The 22,492-nt window shown below is 45.0% G+C and overlaps 1 protein-coding gene across 4 annotated transcripts in view; it reads left to right on the top strand.

Moving 5' to 3' along the window:
- Positions 1-20,741, top strand: part of DENND5A (DENN domain containing 5A) — a 76,436-nt gene extending 55,695 nt beyond the window's left edge. The window contains exons 12-23 of one of the 4 annotated variants that reach the window (XM_058446199.1): positions 6,499-6,583; positions 8,489-8,573; positions 9,046-9,174; positions 12,102-12,223; positions 13,425-13,570; positions 14,450-14,568; positions 15,281-15,462; positions 16,074-16,156; positions 16,713-16,836; positions 17,446-17,614; positions 19,327-19,386; positions 19,721-20,741. In XM_058446199.1, coding sequence (XP_058302182.1) covers positions 6,499-6,583; positions 8,489-8,573; positions 9,046-9,174; positions 12,102-12,223; positions 13,425-13,570; positions 14,450-14,568; positions 15,281-15,462; positions 16,074-16,156; positions 16,713-16,836; positions 17,446-17,614; positions 19,327-19,386; positions 19,721-19,904 — 1,488 coding nt within the window. In that variant the 3' untranslated portion in view covers positions 19,905-20,741. Of the gene's footprint in view, positions 1-6,498; positions 6,584-8,488; positions 8,574-9,045; positions 9,175-12,101; positions 12,224-13,424; positions 13,571-14,449; positions 14,569-15,280; positions 15,463-16,073; positions 16,157-16,712; positions 16,837-17,445; positions 17,615-19,326; positions 19,387-19,720 lie in introns of those variants that run through there. The other 3 variants (XM_032166649.3, XM_032166651.2, XM_058446200.1) reach the window with 3 other exon arrangements.
- Positions 20,742-22,492: the final 1,751 nt, after the last annotated feature.

The raw sequence follows: 22,492 nt of genomic DNA on the forward strand, positions 1-22,492 counted from the left end.
TCTTTTGGGGGTGATGAAAATGTTCTAGTGATGATTGCACAACTCTATACTAAAAACCAGATTTTTTTGTTCAGAAAATTGCATACTTTAAAAGTGTGAATTTTATGGTAATATGAATTATATCTCAATGAAGTGGTTTTTTAAAAAATCCAAATGAGTTAATACTGTATGTAATGCTTTGCAACTTGCTTTGTTTTTATCTCATATCTTTTCTATGTCCTTAACTAATTTTTAGATGATAGTATAGTAAGTGTTTAAGAGCTTGACTGTAAAACAGACAGATCTGGGTTTGAAGTATGATTTCCACTTAATAACTTTATGAAACTGAGCAAGTTACCTAGCTTCTCTAAGCCTGTTTCCTTATATGTATGATAGAATTTTATTTTATTTTATATTAATTTAATTTAATTTAATTTAATTTTTGAGACAGAGTCTTGCTTTGTTGCCCAGACTGGAGTGCACTAGCATGATCACTGCTCACTGCAGCCTTCACCTCCTGGGCTCAACTGAGCCTCCCACCTCAGCTTGGAGACTCTTGGAGACTGAGACTACAGGCGTGTGGCACCATGCCCAGCTAATTTTTTTTTTTTTTGTAGAGATGAGGTCTCCGTATGTTGTCCTGGCTGGTCTTGAACTCCTGGGCTCAAGTGATCCTCCCGCCTCAGCACCCCAAACTGCTGGGATCACAGGCATAAGCCACTGTTCCCTGCCTGATGGAATTTTAAAAGTACCCACATCCATTGGGTCCCTGTGTGGATTCGATAATTAATGTAAAGCACTAAGCTCAGAGCCTGGTTTCTGACTCTCTGAATGTTTGTGGTTATTGTAAAATCTCAGTTTTAATGACTACATCTGTTGTATAGATGTGCCATACTTTAATCAATCTCTTATTATTAGTCTCTTATTATTATTATTTAGGTTAATTCTGATTTTTCAGTATTGTAAACAACACTGCATTTATAGAGTTTTTTAAATGTTAAAAATTGTGTATTGCATCCCTAAAATTTTGAGATTGGTGTAGTAGCAACACTATGAACTGTGAGTCAGAAAGACTTGGGTTTGAATCCTGGCTCCACTGGATGACTTTAAATAAGCAACTTGCACTTTCTGAAATCCAAATCCATGAAAGATAGATAGTTAATAAAAACCTATCTTTCAGAATATTAATTGTTCTACCATAAAGACATATGCACGTGTATGTTCATTGTAGCACTATTCACAATGGCAAAGTTATGATCAACCTAAATGGCCATCAACGGTAGACCAGATAAAGAAAAGGTGATACATACACACTATGCAACACTACACAGCCATAAAAAAGAACTAGATCATGGCCTTTGCAACAACATGGATGCAGCTGGAGACCATAGTCCTAAGTGAACTCATATAGGAACAGAAAACCAAATACTGCTTGTTCTCACTTATAAGTGGGAGCTAAACATTGAGTACACATGGACACAAAGAAGGGAACAACAGGCACCAAGGCCTACTTGAGAGTGGAGAGTGGGAGGAGGGAGAGGATTGAAAAACTACCTGTGGGGTACAAGGCTTATTACATGAATAATGAAATAATCTCTACACCAGACCCCTGTGATATGCAGTTTACTTATATAACAAACTTGCATGTGTGTCCCTGAACCTAAAATAAGTTAAAAGAATTAAATAAATACCTTTCAGCTGTGATCATTAGAGGCAATGAAAGGAAATATCTGGCGTGTGATGAGTATCCAACATATGACAGCTATTATTATGCTGGGTTCTGTATGGAACGGTTTGTTTCTTTTTCTCTGTAACAAGTGAGTAGAATACATATAATCCTCTTATCGTTTTCCGTAACATTTAGCAAGCCTGGCACTATAGTTGAGCTCTTTTAGCTTTGATGTAAAACATATATGCCAAAAACTTTTAAATATTTACTGCAAAAATTTCTAGGGAGTTAATGAAGCTTCTTTCTGCATTTTGAAAAATAGTACCATATCATTATATGTTCTAAGTCTGTGTTCTACTGTATTCTGCAGTAATTCTCACCATAGGAGGAATTTATTATTCTGCAGGAATTCTCACAGTAAGACCGACCTTCCTTCCTTCCTTCCTTCCTTCCTTCCTTCCTTCCTTCCTTCCGTCCCTCCTTCCCTCCTTCCCCTTTCCCTCCCCTCCCCTTCCCTCTTTCCTTTGACAGTCTTGCTCTGTCACACAGCCTGGAGTGCAGTGGTATGATCTCAGCTCACTGCAATCTCCACATCCTGGGTTCAAGTGATTCTCCCACCTCAGCCTGCCAAGTAGCTGGGACTACAGCTCCGCACCACAATGCCTGGCTGATTTTTGTATCTTTTTTTTTTTTTTTTTTTTTGAGATGGAGTCTCGCTCTGTTGCCCAGGCTGGAGTGCAGTGGCGCGATCTTGGCTCACTGCAACCTCCACCTCCCTGGTTCAAGCAGTTCTCCTGCCTCAGCCTCACGAGTAGCTGGGATTACAGGCTCAGGCCACCACATCTGGCTAATTTTTTTGTATTTTTAGTAGAAGTGGGGTCTCACCATGTTGGCCAGACTGGAATTTCTTTTAGAGTTCATTTGAGCTCCCTCTTATTTTGGAGAGATAGGCTGCTTGTTTGGTGAGAAACCAGTGCAAAATAATGGGGGCTTTTTAGTTGAGGTTCTATTTTGTTCTGAGGAGCTCTGGAAGTGAAGCAGTGACAATGTCACCAGAGGAGAGTGAGGATCTGTTCTTGCTGGCGTGGCTTTAATGCCCTTAGGGATACATGTTCAGCTGGAGATTGACCCTGATGATCTATGTTGTGTTCCTAACACCATGTTCTCCCTAGGCCTCCGTTTTGCTGGCTTCTTTATCCTGCTGAGACATTCTTCAGTTATCTTCCAATCCAGCGGTCACACCCTGGTTACCTGCTGTCCTTTATCATACACCCAGATTGTGACTAAATTTGCTCTCAGAGGGTGATTTTATTATGCCCCTGTGGGGGTACCTTCCTGAACAACCACCCATTATTATCTGCTTAGAAAGTAGAGAGAACCCCAACAGCATTTTTGCTGCTGGCCTCTTATTTTGTTACTAGCCTTGACTGCTTGGATGTAAGGCTACCTGCAGTAAGTCTTCATAAGAACCTCTGTTATCCTCACCACTCTCTTTGGCTTTCAGTGACGTCTTCCGAGGAGATGGGCTTCCACCTATAGTATGTTTTTCTATCAGATAGAGGTTTGGTTTTTCATACGGGTTTTGTAACTGCTGCCATTTAGGGTTGACACATGAAAAGGAGTTGTTACTTATCTTTCTTGCTTATGACATTCTTGTAGAATCTGATGCAGTTTATTGTGTGTCCATGTCCATAAATTGATAGTCAGGCTGTATTGAACCTTGCAATCCCAATCAGACCTTTTGCAAAAGAGGAAAAAGAGTAGGCTATGTCTCTTGAACTAGAAAGACCAAAGAGCAGCCCAGTTGGTGCTCTCCCCCTCCTGCCCTTGCTCTTTCTCTTCACCTCTGTAATCATTGTGAGCCAGGGGCTTCCTTCTTCTGGTATAGTGGCCTGATTTTGCCCTTGTCCTTGGCTCTTTGGTGTTATTGCATGTCAGGCTATCTGGTCACCAGCTGTACTTAAATGTGTGCCACATTCAGACAGTTCTATTAATTTCTCTTAGGCTGCTTTCCTAGTCTGCCTAGATGCTGGGGAGCCTACTTTCTAATGGTTGTGGTAGATGGAAGGATGAATGGATTTCTAGAAGTTGAATTACTAAGTCAAAGACCATAAATATTTTAAGCTCTTGTATTATCTGTTAGATACATTAATAGACTTTTTTTTTTTTTTTTAAATGGAGTCTCACCCTGTTGCCCAGGCTGGAGTGCAGTAGTGCCATCTTGACTCACTGCAATCTCTGCCTCCTGGGTTCAAGCAATTCTCCTGCCTCAGCCTCCTGAGTAGCTGGGATTACAGGTGCCTGTCACCATGCATGCCTAATTTTTTATTTTAGTAGAGATGGGGTTTCCTCTTGTTGGCCAGGCTGGTCTCGAAATCCTGACTTCAGGTGGTCCACCCACCTCGGCCTCCCAAAGTGCTAGGGTTACAGATGTGAGCCACTGCGCCCAGCCAACCTTCTTTTTTTTTTTTTTAAAGTTTTTTAAATTAAAATTTTTTTTTCTTTTTGGCTCCCAACAGGAAACAATAGACCTTCTTAGAAGCAGTGTATAGGATTTGTAAGTCTCATTAATGTTGTTAGACATTTTTTTTTCAAGTATTTGTTATTTGGATGAATAAAACCTGGTATTTTCTAGTTTTAGTTTTTATATATTTTAAAAATTGTCTTTGAAGTTGTTGGGTTTTAAGTTTATGAATTTTGTAGGAAATACAAACATACAGCAAGCTTATTTTGACCGCTTGCTGATCTATAGCGAGGGTTTCTGACCATTCAGATGTTTGATTTTTTTTCCCCAGAGTAGATCAAGTTTGTGAATAGAAACAAAATAGACCCTCAATATTCTCATGGGATAAATCTTAAGACCTTAAATCTTCACATTCATTCCATAGCACAAAATTTTCCTCAGAAAGTATAACTTAAAAAGTTAAATGATCTTTTCAGAAGCATCTCATGTAGCATAGTTATTAAGAGCAATGGTTTTGACATTAGATAGACTTAAGCTTGAATCCCAACACTCTGCTTACTAATGGTGTGACCTCTTACAAGTTACTTCACCTTTCCGATCCTCAACTTCTTCTTCTCTACAGAAAACAGGGATAGAGATCTCTACCTTGTTAGACTGTTGGGAGCATTAATTAAAATACTGTATTTTGAACATCTGACATAGTGCTTAGTTCATAGTAAGCCTCAAGACCTGGTAGCTTCTATCATTATTATAGAACCAAAGTCATTTATAAAATTATTGTAATCTTACTAAAATAAACATACCACCTTTATATTATTTTATTATCTACATGGGAACATTTACCATGAATCTGAAATAAAGTTATCACTTAACAAGGGTTATGCTGTACTGAATGATGATTAGAAAGAGACAAAGCAGTTGCTGAGTGACCAGCTGGGCTCACTCATTACCCAGGTGAATTGCTCCCTCACATCAGGCTTGCAAATACTATTCAGATTTGTGCCTTGGCAAAATGACAAATTGCCACATGTCTCAAATGGTTTAAAGTGCAGTTCTTACCTTTCCAAACGCCAAGGTTCTATTATATTGACTGTAGTTTATTTCAGCCATGCAGTTAAGTACTAGCCTACCTTTCTGCACATTTCTTCAACTATACCTTCAATAGTAAATCCTTGTTGTAGTGATGACTTACTCTCCCCGGCCTGCACTAACAACTTATAAGGTAGCCAAAGATACCACAGTTTCCCCCACTTAATAGAGAAGAAAACTGATATTCAGAGAAGTTCACCAAACTGCTTTGCCTAGTTCACCAAGTAGCAAAATCAGGACTAGAACAATATTTAAAGGAATAACTTTAAATATTTTAGGAAATTCAGGAGCTAAGATGGAAGCTTACAGGCTGGATATCCACTCCTCTGTGCAAAAGCCATCAAGCTGACATAAAACCAACAGACCATTTAGAGGATGATAGGTCATTTGCTTCTTTTTTTTTTTTTTTTTTTTTTTGGTGAGAGGGAGCCTCACTCTGTCACCCAGGCTGGAGTGCAGCAGCATGATCCTGGCTCACTGCAACCTCCGCCTCCCAGGTTCAAGTGATCCTCTTGCCTCAGCCTCCCGAGTAGCTGGGACAGCAGGCGTGTGCCACCACTCCCGGCTAATTTTTGTATTTCTAGTAAGGGTTTTGCTATGTTGGCTAGGCTGGTCTCGAACTTCTGACCTCAAGTGATCCGCCTGCCTTGGCCTCCCAGTGTTGGGGTTGGGATTACAGGTGTGAGACACTGTGCCTAGCTTGCTTTTTTCTTTCTTTCTTCTTCTTTTTTTTTTTTTTTTTTTTTGAGACAGTGTCTCACCCTATCACCCGGGCTGGAGTGCAATGGCGCGATATTGGCTCACTGCAACCTCTGTCTCCCGGGTTCAAGCGATTCTCCTGCCTTCTGAGTAGCTGGGATTATAGCCACGCACCACCACATCCTGCTAATTTTTGTATTTTTAGTGGAGACGGGGTTTCACCATGTTGGCCAGGCTGAAATCGAACTCCTGACCTCAAGTGATCTGCCCGCCTTGGCCTCCCGAAGTGTTGGGATTACAGGTGTGAGCCACCGCGCCCAGCTGCTTTTTTCTTTCTTATCCACTGGTCCCTTCCCAGGCTCTCTTTCCCATCTCCTTCCTATTCCTAGTAGGGGACCCTTTCCTTTTTCTGTTACCTTCCGTTGTTTATAATTCTTCTGGATTTTAGTAAATTGATATATTTGCATACAATGTGTCCTGGATGTACATTGAAACAAGAAACAGTACATATTTTTTTTTAGCAAAAGCTTCTGTGTGTTGAAAGCCTTGACCCCTGAAATCTAAACTGATAGGTGTTTCTCCCTTGTATTGGTTCCAGGGGAAATCAGCCTTATGGTCCCACTTGTTACATTATCAGGACAACCGGCAGAGAAAACTCACATCAGGAAGCCTCAGTACCTCAGGTAAGATAGTCTCTGCATTGGAGAGTCTGCCCTCTCTCCACTTTTCCATCACCCACTGGAGTGATCACTTTGAAGCAAACTATTCCAGGTCAAAGAAGCCTTTGCTATGGAATGCTTTCTCTTTTAAATATGGAGCCACCAGACTCTCTGAACCACAGAGCATACCAAAACCATGGCATTTGCTTTCATTCTATATTTCTATACCCTTTTTATTGGCAAGATAGAAAATTTATATGGGCAAGAGGCCAGTCTCAGAATGAATATGGGTTTTACTGTGGTACTGGTGTCCTGGGTTTGGAGCAGGCTGTTTTCAGAGTCTTTTGTTTTATTTCTCTGACATGGGCATTATGATTATCTATCCCGTCAGTCAAGAGGGCTGTTGGTCAGTGTCCTTCCTTGGACCTCCTCAAAGTCAAGTCCTGGTGTGAATGATCCCTTATACATCCTTTCTGTTTCTTTTTTTTGAGACAGAGTCTCGCTCTCGCCCAGGCTGGAGTGCAATGGCACGATCTCGGCTCACTGCAGGCTCCGCCCCCCAGGGTTCACGCCATTCTCCTGCCTCAGCCTCCCGAGTAGCTGGGACTACAGGTGCCCGCCACCACGCCCGGCTAATTTTTTGTATTTTTTTTTTAGTAGAGACGGGGTTTCACTGTGTTAGCCAGTATGGTCTCAATCTCCTGACCTCGCGATCTGCCTGCCTCGGCCTCCCAAAGTGCTGGGATTACAGGCGTGAGCCACCACGCCTGGCCACTTCCTTTCTGTTTCTAATCTAATAAAAATGTCAGAGTTTGTGGCAACTCCAAAGGTCATCTAGTCCAGGCTCTTTATTTTACAAGAGGAGGAAACGAGTCTGGAGAGGAATTGAATTTACTTAAGATCCCAAAGTGAGCTCATGGAAGAGGCCAGACAAGAGCCAGTCATCTTATCTCCTGCTCTGATGTTTAGACCATCCTACAGTGTCCTTTCCAGGGTAGTCTCCCTCCTTCTTTTACTTCTTGGGTGCATCTCCCCTTCACATCATCCTTTCTTCTCTACTCTCTGCCAGAACATTTGTTTACCTTTCTTGGATGTTTTTATCTTAATGGTAAAGGCGAGTTAAATGGGGTAAAAAGATGGGCATGAACTCATTGCCCTTGAACTAGTTGACCTTAACTAGCACTGAACCTGGGGAGATAATTGGCTGAAAACTAGGGACAAGAATTCTCCAGGTAGGCTTATGAGGAATTTTTTTGGCCCACTTTCTGGATGTGTAAAAGCAGGTTCTTACTAAGAATGCTATAGAAGTCATTGCTGAGGAATAAACTGTAGCCAATAATTCTCAACAGCTTGATGATGAAAATACGAAGTTTTAAACATTAGGCCAGACATGAGGATATAAAGGTATTATATCTTCTCTTCTCCTGGAGGTCCTATCATTCTGGAACAGAACCAGAACATTCTTGTTCTTTATACTTTCTCTTGGGCTTTTGTAGGCTGCTGTGAAGCCAGAACAGGATGTGAGTAGTGGCTCCAAGTGGAAGCACTGCTTCTATGGATCATGATGAGAGCATGATAGACTAGGAGCCAGGAGATCTGTGTTCCAGTACTGACTTTGCTACTTGGTGACGTAGGCAAAGCAGCTAACCTCTCTGAATGTCATTTTCCTTCTCTGTTAAGTGGGGGAAATTGTGATATCTTTTTTGGCTACCTTATAAATTGTTAGAGAATTAAATGAGATAATATCCATAAAAATGTAAAATTTGATCTCTAGTAGGAATTTCATAAATATTTATGAAACGATCAATTAAAGTGTTACCAGTGTAACCAACTGTTTCCCATAGCAATTTGTGATTTAAGATAAGGGAAGAGTAGTCAGCTATTTGGATATTCAGATCTCTTTGGACATGACCAACTTGTTTATTCTAGGAATACTTCTTGATTCAGAACGTAGGAAGTCTGATGCCAGCTCACTCATGCCTCCCCTGAGGATCTCCCTGATTCAGGATATGAGGTCAGTATGGGCTCACATGTAATAAGCCACTAAAATCCTGTTTTCAGTTGCTGCTTAGGTGTCCACTTCAAGTAACAAGGTCTCAGTGGCTGCTACAGCATCTCAGCTAACATGGAAGCCCTCCTAATCACAAAGCCTTGTGTTTCATAATACATTTGTAAAGCTGTACAAATAGTTGGGTTTCCTGGCATTTTTGGAGGTGAGGGAGCATAGGAGAGTATCTCAGGCCCTAAGAGCTCAGAGTGGTGGCCTGACTTTTTAAGGGCTGTACTGTCTTTTTTCCTCCGAAAATATGGTGAGCCTATCTGGTAAAGCTACATGGAAGCCCAGTATTTGGAGAATATAGAGATAGGCTCTCCCAGGGTGGGATAGGGCTGTCTCAGCAGGTCCCCTTTGGCTTTACAGGTAAGTTATTGGCAGTGAGTTCATCTCCCATCCCACCCTCCACTTCCTTTTTACATTCTTCCTCTAGGCACATCCAGAACATCGGGGAAATCAAGACTGATGTGGGAAAGGCCAGAGCATGGGTGCGACTGTCCATGGAAAAAAAGTTACTTTCCACACACCTGAAGCAGCTCCTCTCAGACCATGAGCTCACCAAGTAAGGCTGCTCTGCCAGGAGTAGAAGCAGGCTCCCAGGAATGGAGGGAAGAGATTGGAAACTTGTGTGGGAAAGGGGAGTATTCAGTGTGACATTGCTACAGCATTCAGCTAACCTCTGCTTATGAAGGTTTTGCAGTATTTCCTCTTCTCCCTTTTTATCAGTAGAAGAATACTTCCGCTATATTGGTTCTCCCTGTCTTCTCAACCTACATGTCCAAAACTAGCTTTCTTAGAGAGGTAGTGAGAAGGTTGAGGTCTTCCTCTCCTTCCTGTATTCAGGTGACATGTATACCTCTTGGACATAAGGCATTTCCTTTATCTCTTTCCTGTTCTGGGGAGCAAAGGATTGGAGAATTAAAAGGAAACTTCTGAGATGTCCTCTTCTCTCTCTTGTTCAACACATCATACCCCTCACCCCTCTCAGGATGTCTGTAGCCTTTTCTTGTTTGTACTTCTGCATGACCCTAGTCCTTGTCTGCACTCTACCTGGTAAACTTCTTCAGGGCCCAGTTTTCTTTCCCAGAATTTTCCTGGACTCCCCAGAAATGTGGTTCATCCCTCCTCCAGGCATGCATAACATTTGTTAGAATATTTGTTCATCCCCTTTTCACCATGATGTGTTGTATTATCATTGTCTATTTGCTTGCTACTTACTGAAGTTTGCTTTCATTGAAGGCATAAACCTGTCCCTTTCCCAAGGCTGAGCATGTTGCTTAGCATCCACTAGGGATTCAGCCAGCCCACATAAAAGGAGTGCATAGCTGCACAGACAGGAGGTGGACAGCCTATGAAGAGTATATCTTGATAGAATGTCCCTCAGTCTCTGGGATTTCCAGCTAGCCCCCAATACGGTTTGTAGCTTGGAGATGGGATAAGGCGGAGGCAGGGTTGTATATTCATGGGGGCTATATATTCATGGGACCCATTGAATTCTAAATTCCAAAGGAAGAAATGAGTTAGCTCCCATATAGGGAGCCTAAACTCTTTCTCCTTAACTTGTCTGCAGTGACTAATACCATGTAGTGCCCCCTTTACCTTGAAACTCACTTTGTGTGGCTGCCATGACCTTATACCATCTTGTTCTCTTTCTCCCCTCACTCTTTGCACAGTGTTGGCTTTCACCATCTTCAATTCTTTGCATGCACACACTTTCTTTGTTGCTTTCTCGCTTGCTCTCTTACTTGGTGATCTCACCCATTCTCATGACTTCTCTCACCTCTAAGCAGGAGATGCCCACATCTGAAGTTCTAGCCCTGACATGTCTTTTGAACTCCACTCCTGCATTTATTTACATTCTGATATTCTACCTTTAGCTCAGAGAGAACAAAAGCAAGCTTCACAGAGTCTTCACCATAACTACTTTACTCTCAGATTTTTTGTTAATGTCACCGCTGTGCTCTCTGAAAAGCTTACCCCCACTTCTTCTCTGTACCTACACTGAAAATTTGGAGTCAGTTGTGACTCCTTGCTTTGCTTTATCTCCCACGTACAGATTTCAGGTTCTTCACCTCTGTCCCACCTGTCTCCTTACCATTTTTACTGCACAGACTTAGTTTAATCCTCACTTCCCTTTCACTTCTCACCTGCACTAAATTTAAATTTCCTGAAGTTGGTCATGGCTGTCTCTTTTTCTAGGGCAAATTGCAGAAACCCCTTACTTACTGGGCAGATTGCAAACTCCTTAGTTTAAAATTTTAGGACCTTCCTTCATTTGAATAGGCTTTTTTTTTTTTTCATTTGACACCTTTGGTACAATAGCCTAACTTCTTAGTCTCATTGCTAACTGACCACTTCCCTGAACCCTCAACTCCAGCCAAACTGGTTTCCAAACCTGTCTGTACAACAGTTGTCTAAATTTCTGCTGCCCTTCAGGTCCCTCTTGTTCTAGAAGGCCTTCCAGGACCACTGAAGCATATGGCTCTTTAAATTCCCAGAAACAGCCTTTTGTTTGATTATTCATTGTGAGCGGTCCTATACCATGGCCTTTACCTGATTTATTCACTCAGACTGCATTTGAGGATAGGTGCTTTCCTCTCCAGCACCTGGACATAACAGGCCTGGGTTGATAAATTATCTGTTGAAAGTGCCTTAGAAACCTGTCTAGGTAGAACCTCAGAGTTGTGAATTCTATACCTCTCGGGCCATGGTGATTGCAGCTTGGGCAACCAGGACAGTTGTCTTCTTTTGTTCTTTGTGTTGAAGGCCTGCACATTTGGCTCTGGGTGTCTCCTCTATTTGGGGGAAGATATCATTGCTTTGAAGCTGCAGAGGGCCTGGAATGCCAGACAAAGGAGTTGACTTCTGATGAATAGGCAGTGAAAATGAAGGGAGAAAGTTTGAAAAAAGGGGAAGGATATGATCTGTATGGCTCTTCCTTGCCTGTGACCTGGATCAGAGGCAGGAGCAGAAGCCTGCCCTTTATCGCCTCTGAAGCTGTCCTGGGCTTACACCCCCATTCAGAGCAGTGTTCTGACTCATGGCTCTCAGATCTACTCAGGGTTCGAAACTAGGCCTGGTGATGAATGATGACTGCAGACCTTCATCCACTGCCACTCACACACCATACACTAGCTGACAGCCTAGCTAGAAGCCTGAGAAGACCTGTGTCATCCTTGATGGAATTTCATTCCAGCCCTCAGTTTAGAAAAGGAGATTTCATGACTTCTGACACTTGACATTATAGTAACATCAACATACCTTGGACACAGGCAGTATTTGATTTTTGTTGTTCCTGCTGTAGCTTAAACTGTTCTCCCTCTGTCCCTTAGTTAGAGTAGCTAGCTTTGTTCCTTTATAGGGTGAACCTAAGGAACTTGAGGCTCGACATCTTATGCTTCCCTTAGCTGTCTCCTTCCAGAACTGAAAATTCTAGTTTCTTTCCCTTCCTTTTGGTCAGAGACTGATGTGTTGCCTCCTCTCCAACAGAAAGTTATATAAGCGCTATGCCTTCCTGCGCTGTGATGACGAGAAGGAGCAGTTCCTCTATCACCTCCTGTCTTTCAATGCCGTCGATTACTTTTGCTTCACCAATGTCTTCACAACTATCCGTGAGTAGCCCTGTGCTCCCAGCTGGCCTTCTCAAGGCAGTCTTTATGATCCTGCCTGAGACTCACTCATTGTCCCCTTTTTAAAGAAAGAAGATTATCCCTTGTACTTTCTATTTGTCTTTTGCCTCTGTGGGGAGAGAGGTGCACTTGCCCTCCTTGGAGGTTGTGTTTTCTCTGAAGTTTCTCATTCTTGTTCTGAGCTGGAGAGCTCAGTCTTTTTTGCCATTGTGTTGTCGGTGTTGTCCTAGGCACTGCTCTGGGAGCCTAAGCTGATGAAGGTGGAGTGGAGTCAGTTGAGCTGATGCAGTTTACCTCCCTCCCTGCATACCCACAAAGAATCTCCCTTTTGTTTTTGCCTGAGAGGGTCACTTGGCATCACAGAATGTTTCAGACCAGGCTGAAGGGAAAAAGAGCTCTTTCGTGAGGTAGCAGAAAGAACTCCAGATGCCAGTGGGAGATTTGAGTCTGGGCTCAGCTTTGGCTAACTCATTATGTGTCTGTGAGCAGAGTCTATCCTGCTGTGAGTCCCAGTCTCTCTACAGAATAGGGAAGAGGGTTCAATATGGTCTAATTCCCTTTGAGCCTCTTCTTTCCCTGATACCAGGATTCTCTACTGGGTGGAGGGTAGTCTCTGAGTTTGCCACATGGCTAGTTCTTTGGCCAGTTACTCAGCAGCATGGACTCTTGTTTCTATCTGATGCTGCATCTTCCCTTTTAGAGACTAGGGCTATGGGCTTAATAGAAGTAGCCCTGTACTGGACTTTAGAAGACCCGAGGCAAACTGTTTCTTTTTCTGTGCCTTGGAAAAAGGATTGCAATACTTCCTCTCCAAAGATTGTTATGATTGTTATTAGGGTTCATGAGATATGATAGATTGAAGAGTGCTCTAAAAAGCGGTTCAGTACAATGTTAGGAGTTGGGGATATTGTTTAATGAACAGGTTCATTTAGCTCTGAGCCTACAGGTAGGCTTGGATCTTTGATGTTTGGGTGGTAAGCCTGAGAGGAGTGAAATTGAGGAGGGGCCGTGGGTAGTCGGCTAATATTCTATATCAGCTAGGGACTAGGTCCTGGGATCCTGTTGTTCCAGGGCTCTGCTTGAGCCACAGTTGTGCCAGCTTGCCTGGAGCAGGTCAGAGTCCCATCTGGTATGGGAAGGATTCCTGATTCTCCTCAATACTTTTGTGGCTTCCCCTAAACAGTGATCCCGTACCACATTCTGATCGTACCAAGCAAGAAGCTGGGGGGCTCCATGTTCACTGCGAACCCATGGATCTGTATATCAGGAGAACTGGGTGAGACACAGATCCTGCAGATTCCCAGGAATGTGCTAGAGATGACCTTCGAGGTATGTGTTATTTGGGGCCACAGCTCTGTGGGGATCTGAGTGTGCAACAGCTGCTTTGGGGAGTTTTCTGCAGGGTTTTTCAGAGGGCTTGCTATGTACAGTGTAATGTGTCAGCCTAGCTGACCTTCCTGAGATGATCTGAGGCTGGAGCCAAAGACTGACCCTGAGGAGGGGGACCCCACCCTGTCTAAACAATGTCTGTTTGGAAGGCACTTACTTGTCTGGACTTGCACATCTCTCCATGCATAGTGTGTTGAGAAGTCCCCAAGAGTTCTTTCAGCTACTCAGCCCACCTGTTCCCAGAGCCCTCAGAACCCACTTCCAGAACCTCTTGCTCCCAGACCCGATTCTTCTAGGTAGAGTGTTTTCTTTCTTTTCTTTTTTTGTTTTTTTTGAGACGGAGTCTCGCTCTTTCACCCAGGCTGGAGTGCAGTGGCGCGATCTTGGCTCACTGCAGGCTCCGCCCCCCGGGGTTCACGCCATTCTCCTGCCTCAGCCTCCCGCGTAGCTGGGAACTACAGGCGCCTGCCACCTCGCCCGGCTAATTTTTTGTATTTTTAGTAGAGACGGGGTTTCACCGTGTTAGCCAGGATGGTCTCGATCTCCTGACCTCGTGATCCGCCCGCCTCGGCCTCCAAAAGTGCTGGGATTACAGGCGTGAGCCACCGCGCCTGGCCAGAGTGTTTTCTTTCTCAGCCTTGGGCACCCCCATGAGATAGTACTGTACCGTAGTTCTGGCGGTATGTAGAGCCATGACCTCTAAGCCTGCGTATGCTGAGGGGTCAGGTTGCAGGCAGCCAGTCAGATCTGTGTCTCCTAGAACTGCTGTTCTTTTCTCTGATTTTCCTGACCTACCTCATCTTCTCTATTCTCTAATAGTGCCAGAACTTGGGGAAGCTTACTACTGTCCAGATTGGCCATGATAACTCTGGGCTGTATGCCAAATGGCTGGTGGAGTATGTGATGGTCAGGAATGAGATCACAGGACATACCTACAAGTAAGTGTTCCCTCAGGCTGTAAGGTAGAGGGGCAAGGTGTGTTTACAGGAGCTCTTTGATGCTTGGGTATGTGGAGTTCCCGAGGAGACCCTTTAGGTTATGATAACCTGAGGCAACTTCTCGTTTGGCTCTGCCTCATACACTACACTTGAAAGTAAGTAGAAGGAGGGTTTCTTCTGTTGTTTTTCTTTTTTTTTTTTTTGACACGGAGTCTTGCTCTGTCACCTAGGCTGGAGTGCAATGGTGTGATCTTGGCTCACTGCAGCCTCTGCCTCCTGGGCTGAGGCGATTCTCCTGCCTAAGCTCCCTGAGTAGCTGGGATTATAGGCATGCGCCACCACGCCCAGCTAATTTTGTGTTTTAGTAGAGACAGGTTTCGCCGTGTTGACCAGGCTGGTCTTGAACTCCTGACCTCAGGTGATCCGGCCGCCTTGGCCTCCCAAAGTGCTGGGATTACAGGCATGAACCATCAGGCCCAGCTAGAAGGAGGTTTTCTAGGTGAAGATGTGTGGAATTGCTGTGCCCAGATCCCAGGCCACCTATGTCACTCAGGGGGCTTCTCTGATGATACATGGTGGAACCAGCAGAGTGTTGAAGGAGTCTCTATCCTGGTTTCAGAGCCTATCTCCAGGGATTGGCTTTGTTGATGGCTCTTGCTATGAGCAGCAGGGAGGAGCTGGCTGCTCTGATAGTCCATTGTCTGACCTTCAGGTTCCCATGTGGCCGGTGGTTAGGGAAGGGCATGGATGATGGAAGCCTGGAGCGGATCCTAGTTGGGGAGCTGCTCACATCCCAGCCTGAGGTGGATGAGAGGCCATGCCGGACCCCGCCGCTGCAGCAGTCCCCCAGTGTCATCCGGAGGCTTGTTACCATCTCACCCAACAACAAGCCCAGTAAGTGGGAGGAGGGGTTGGGCCCTCATGCCATACAGTCTAGGGAATGGGTAGATCTCTGTGAGCCCTGATAATGGGAACCTGGATCCCAGCCTGTGCAGTTGCCTCAGGAAACACTTCTGCTAACAAAGCCACCTCACGCATATGGCACCCTCCTCTTATGAATCACTGAGAGCATTTGGCACTCTCCTTAGAGGGCTGGCAGGAGAGGAGAGAATTCATGCTGCCAAACCTGGGAGCTGTATATATTCATGCATGATCCATTAAAGGAGAGGAGTCTACTTTCTGGCCTTCCCCTTCCTGATTCCTGGGCTTCACAGCCAAGGCATGGCTCTCTTTTGGTTGCCCACAATTCCAAGGTAAAATGGAAAATGAACTTTACCAGCATTTCTTAGAGATAGAAATCTAAGGTGTTAGCTTTTGTGTTTTTCCCCCAAGATTTGCGGAAGAGCTAAATCAGCAAAGCTGGGTGGGCAAGAGCCTCTGCTTCCTAGGGTCCAGCTGCCCTGCCTCTCCTATGGGCCCTCCCCATGTCCTCAGTCTCCTGCTCAGGCAGTTAAGCACTGTTAGCCTCTGAGATTGGTTAGGGATGTCTGCTTGATTTTTATTAGAGCTGAACACTGGGCAGATCCAGGAGTCCATCGGGGAGGCAGTCAATGGCATTGTGAAGCACTTCCATAAGCCTGAGAAAGAGGTGAGCCTTCCTGCCCTCCAATTGAGGGCCTTAACATTGAATAAGAGAGAATAATTTTGTTTTTCCAATTATCTTGTTATGCTCTTCCAGGCCCATGTGCTGTGGACACCCTAGAGTCTTATAGAGTGTGTGCCTCAGCTAGTTGGAGATGGAGCAGACTCCTTCCTCTGGGGGCCTTTGCCTCAGGTTACCCTGTTTTCCCTCCATACTGATGACCCAGTAGAGTCCCTGGGCCCCTAGTGAACAGTGCCTATTCCTGTCCTCTTCTAGATTTGCCTGGGTCTCCTTGAATAGTGGCCACACTGGCTTTGTCCTCCAGTGGAGAATCTCCTTGTGTGTGACCCAGATCCATCATCTCTTCTTTCATCCATTTATTCAACAGCTCTTCACTGGGAGCTGCTCTGAGCCAGGCACTGTGCCAGGTGTTCGGGGAACAGACGAAGTCCTGGCCTGCCTTTTGCAGCCCTCCCAACTCTGGGCTGTGGGTTTAGGGATGCGATGGTGGGAGGGCAGCTCGGCTGAGACAAGCCTGGCACCCTCCCGTTTCCTTACGTAGCGAGGCAGTCTGACGCTGTTGCTCTGTGGAGAGTGTGGCCTTGTCTCGGCCCTGGAACAGGCTTTCCAGCATGGATTTAAATCGCCCCGGCTCTTCAAAAATGTCTTCATTTGGGATTTCCTGGGTGAGTTGAGCTGGAATATGAGGGTGGGAGAAGCATGTAGAGATATAAGGGGACTCACCAACATAGCATGGGTGCTGACCACTCTGAGAGGCAGAACCCAAATGAGGTGACTCTCAGATCTCATTTGTTTGCTCTGGTTTTTCTTGAAGGGAATGACAAGAGCTCTCCTCCCCCCTTGGTAAATACTTACCTCTTGAGAATTGGACAGAAAAGATTCTTCTAGACATCTGTTATTTAGTATGGACTTAGTCCTGAGTCCTCACACTTTCTCCTTATAGATCCCAAAGTCCAGTTGAGTGTATCGGAGTCCCAAGCCCTATGTTGCACCCATATGGAGAATTTTCATGCAAGAAACCATCCTCAGAATTTTTTGTGTCTTCAGACTAGGGAAAAGAACATCTTTATATCAAGGGCCACATAAATAAATTTAAAAAATAAGGATAGGGAAGCTAAGGATCATTTTGAAACATGACCAGTGACATCAGAACACTTGGCTATTCTCATTAAGTTACCTGCGTGGACTTGGAGAGGCTCATGGCAAGTGGCCTGTAGGACCATCAGGTTGGTGTTGAGAGCCTTTTCACTAGCAAGCTTTTCTACTCTTCACAGAAAAAGCACAAACCTATTATGAGACATTAGAGCAGAATGTAGTAGTCCCTGAGGAAAACTGGCATACAAGAGCCCGGAACTTCTGCCGATTTGTCACTGCAATCAACAATACTCCCCGGAACATCGGCAAGGATGGCAAGTTTCAGATGCTGGTGTGCTTGGGAGCCAGGTACTGCAGACCTAGGACCCAGAGTGCACAGCGGTTAACCTTGGTAGTGGTGTTGGAGGCCTGGTGTGGTGCAGGGGTGAGGAATGGCTCATCAGGTGCCCTTGGGGAGATGAGGCCTAGGTTTCCTAGAAGCCCTGAATTTCCTTTGTGTATCGTGTATGGTCACACACTGCATAAAATGTGCTGCATAACAACATTTGTCAGTGACGGACTGTTTATGGGATGATGGTCCTATAAGATTATAATACTCTATTTTTACTGTACCTTTTATAGGTTGAGATATGTTTAGATATGTTTAGATACCCAAATACTTACCATTGTGTTTTAGTTGCCTACAGTATTCAGCACAGTATTCCTTCATTTTTATTCTTCAGGCTGCTTTGGCAGGAAGCTCCAGAAGAAGTGTAGAAGAGCAGGCCTGGGGGCTGGTGACAGGGCTATACCGATCTGTAGTTTAGGAGCAACAGGCTAGACGTATAGTAGGCTCTACCATCTAGGTTTGTATGAGAACCCTATAAAGTTCACATGGTGATGAAACTGTCTAATGACACATTTCTCAGACTGTATCCCTGTCATTAAGCAACACGTGACTTATGTGTGTGGTGATCTGTCGGGGTAGGGATGAGAACGTGTATGTAACTCGGGGTGGAGGGGCCCCATTTTGAAAGGAAAGATCAAAATCACACCACTGGGAAAGTTTGAAGCAGAGTATATCTAGTTATTCCTTCATTAGACATTTAAATGGCCTTATGGAAGTTGGTAGGAAGAGAGCTGAATAAAACATGGCCCCTTACCATTTATTTATTTATTATTTATTTATTTATTTATTTATTTTGAGATGGAGTTTCACTCTTGTTGCCCAGGCTGGAGTGCAATGGTGCGATCTGGGCTCACCACAACCTCTGCCTCCTGGGTTCAAGTGAGTCTCCTGCCTCAGCCTCCCGAGTAGCTGGGATTACAGGCATGTGCCATCACGCCTGGCTAATTTTGTATTGTCAGTAGAGACGGGGTTTCTCCATGTTGGTCAGGCTGGTCTTGAACTCCCGACCTCAGGTGATCTGCCTGCCTCGGCCTCCCAAGGTGCTGAAGTTACAGGCGTGAGCCACCATGCCCGGCCACCATTTAGAAGCTTACTTGTCCTAATTAAATACAGAGCATGGAAGAAGGTTTTGAGGGTCCAGAAATGAAGTGTACATTCATACAATGTGCTGAAAAGGTAGAGGAGAAAGATCAGAGAAGACTTCAGGGAGGAGTTGGTATTTAAGTGAGCCTTTAATGGAAGGAAATAACAGAATGTGGCAAGGGCGGTAATAGGAAACACAGTTGAAAGGAGGATAGGGCCCCTGAGCTGGGACAGAGAAAGATTCTTTTCATATTAGTACAAAGTTGTTTCATCAGGGGACTGAAGTAATATTAATCTGATGTTATGGGTGGTATGCATTAGAGTGGACAAGATTGTTAGGGGCTATTCCTGTAGGTCAGGTGAGAGAGCATGAAGCTCAAACTTAAGGCAGTTTATTCAGGCTGCATAAAGGGAGAGAATTGGCATAGTGGTTAAAAACAGACTCCAGAACCGCATTCACTCGGTTCAGATCTCAAGTTATCCATTTACTAGCCATGTGATCTTGGACAAGCTACTTAACTTCCATCTACCCCACTTTCTTCACCTATAAAGTGGGGATAATAATATCCTACCCTACCTCATATCATAGGGTTATCATGAAGATTAAATCTCTTATGTCAGTGCCAGCACATGCTGAGTGCTGTGTGAGGTTAGTGCTTATTATTATTCCTGGTGGTGGTAGCTGTGGGAGGAGAGAAGCTCTGGGAGACACCAGTGGTGGGGCTGTCTAGGCAGGGTGAGGGAGGCAGGGGAGGAGGAGGCCTGGGGACTCGTGACAGGGCTGATTTGGGTCAGGTTTGTTTGGTGTCCTGGAGCTGAAAGACCTCTTTGCCAGTCCCTGTTTGGGAAAGGGGGCTGTGGGGAGCTGTCAGCTTCTCCAGCTTCAGACTTAGTTCATGGTTTCCCCCTTGGCCTTGCACTAACTGTCTCTCTTCCTTTTCCTTTGCCCCTCTGACCTGCCTGGACTGCTCCCGCTCTGCTAGAGATCACCTCCTACACCACTGGATTGCCCTGCTGGCTGACTGCCCCATCACTGCACACATGTATGAGGATGTGGCACTGATCAAAGACCATACACTTGTCAATTCCTTGATTCGTGTGCTGCAGACATTGCAGGAGTTCAACATCACGCTGGAGACGTCCCTTGTCAAGGGCATCGACATCTGACCTCCCAGCACCAGCCAGCTGCAGGACTGAGAAAGACTCACCCTGCAGCTCTGACCTTTCTTCCCAAAGGGACTTAAGCGATTGTGCAGGAGGAGGACACAAAATGTACACTCACTGTAAAAAGAAAACTAGAGGATTTTTGGAATAAATAATCTATTTTAGAGTTTATTTGCTGATTTGCTTTTTACATACTTTCATGTGAAAGAGTGATAGGGAGAGGGAGCGAGGCTGGTGCCGCTTATTTTGAAGCTGGTGCCCTCCCTCGCCGTGGCCACATGCTGGAAGCCTGAGGCCTCCCTGGACTGAGCCTGTGGCACTGCGTGCGGGACAGTTATGTTTCCTTGCCCCGTCGCATTAATGAGGCCCTTCCACATCATTTTTAAACTAATGTTTTCTATATTAACATTATTATGGATATTTGGCTTTCGTAGGCCACACACAGGTGTGCTGAGCGGGAAGCCCCATGCTCCAATCAAAGGGATTTTTAGTAGTGCCTCTAAGCAAGCACTGATGAGTCAGTCCCACATCTTTTCTTTTTTGTCAGTATTATTTGGGAAGGAGACATGCCGGGATGTGTCATCGTGCCAAATATCACATTTCCTGTTGGCACAGTTTCACAGAAGTAAACATAAGCATGTTTTAACAGGTTTTTCTTTTCTTTTTTAAAATGTTTTATTTATTTAACCCGCCATTGTGTGTTTTTAAGTATTTTCTTTTTTTAAGGAAAGGAAAAGCTTGTCACAATCTAACTGGTTATGTTATTATTATTAAATTTATGTTTTGCAACTTAGAAACCAGCTACAGTATGGCCCACTTAATAAAACACCTGAAACAAAACTGCATGGATCACTGATTTTTATGGAGGTTTGTGAGCAGTGGGTGGCTGTGGGTGCAGTTGGGTCCATCTGTGAGGACGGTCTTGTGGCATCACCTCTCTCTACCAGCAGGCTCAGGGTTGTGGCCTGCCCAGGATGCCTCTGAGGGCCTGGGGTCTCCTGGGTCCTTCTGCCCGCAGTGCTAGGAGCTTTCCTAGCTGTTATGTGGCTGATTCACAGGGATGCAGACAGGGTTCTTTCCCCACTCCACAGAGGAGGAGACTGAGACACAGGAGGGGAAAGACCTGGCCAGGGGTGCAGAGGTTGTCACTTGACTGAGACAGGATGGGCCCTTTCTTGAGAGGGTAAGGAAGACCAAGTGTGGGAAGCTGGGGGTCGGGGGAAGTTCTTGAAAGAAAGGTTTGCTTTCCTGGGGATGGCAGGTGAGAGACCTTTATGAGAGGTCCGGCTTCCTTCATTTTTATTCTTCAGGCTGCTTTGGCAGGAAGCTCCAGAAGAAGTATAGTGTGATCAAGTCAGGCACCTCAGACCAATCAGTGCCCTCTTTCATGCTTCCCTGGTTTGCATGCACTTTCCCTTTGCCTGGAATGCCTCCCCTTCACTCACTTCGTGTTTGTTGTTCAGGGTTTACTTTGGCAGTCACTTGCTGTGAAGTGTTCCCCAATCTCCCTAGGCAGTTAATCATTCCATCCTTGTGCTCCTTCCTTTTCTTAGATGCTGGCATCTCCTCTCTGGATTGCTTTTGCATCAGGCTCAGCCCCTGCACCATGAGCTCCCAGAGGGAAGACGGAGATCTCTTGTCTGTCTCCATCCCCTGGGCCTGGCAGGTGGTAAATGCTTCTGGAGAGATGAGGAAAAGGGCCTAGAGAGCTGCAGCGCAGCGTCCTGCCTGTAGAGGGGGTGAGAGGCCGCACTGCCGCCGTCTGCCTGGAGCCCACGGACACAGCTTTAGTTCTTTTGGAGATGGCCGAGGAAAGGGGAAGGAAGGTAGGCAGTACCTCTGGAGCAGGAAGTGGGATTCTTGGCTGGGCATGAAGAGCAGCATGGAACTCAGCTGTATGTGTTTATATTGTGGGCCTAGGCCTGAGCTTACCTTAAGCCAGGTGCCTGGGACCAACTATTTCCTTGCTCTAACAGCTGATCCTACTCACTTTCTACTGTTTTGTTTTGTAATCTTCTGCAGATCCGTTTTGGAATGATGTGTGATATAAGAGAACAGACCTGTTTAGTAGCTCAAGATTTCAAGGACACTTGAGTCAACTGCATTCTTCTGTGTAGGGCCCAGCCAGGCCTCTCCAGTGGCCCTGGGTAAATCAGGTGTGTTTGGTTCACTTAGCAAGCAGCCCTGCCTGCCTCAGCTTCTGCACCTGCTCTACTTCAGGGCTTTCCAGACTCTGAGATTTCAGGGACTGGTAACTAAACAAGCAAGCAGAGGAACTCCATGAATTACTATAAAGCAAGCACCCTTGTAATCACCACTCAGGTCAAGAATGGAACTTTGCCAGCCCCCACAGGGTCCTCCATGTTCCCCCTTCCCCATCACAGTCCCAGCACCTCCCTTCTTCCTTCTTCTTGACTTTTATAAGTAATAATTTTGTTGAGTTTCTTTATTGTTTTGTCACCCAAATGTGCATCCCTACATGCTATAGTTTTACTGTCCTTTTAAAAAAACTTGATACATCTTTTAAGTCTCTTTTAATCTAAAGGGTCTCCTCCACCCCTTTTCTTTTCTTACAAATTGTTGAAGATTTT

Source organism: Hylobates moloch, unplaced genomic scaffold (genome assembly GCF_009828535.3).
Source record: "Hylobates moloch isolate HMO894 unplaced genomic scaffold, HMol_V3 SCAFFOLD_11, whole genome shotgun sequence".
In the NCBI taxonomy this organism is placed as follows: Eukaryota; Metazoa; Chordata; class Mammalia; order Primates; family Hylobatidae; genus Hylobates; species Hylobates moloch.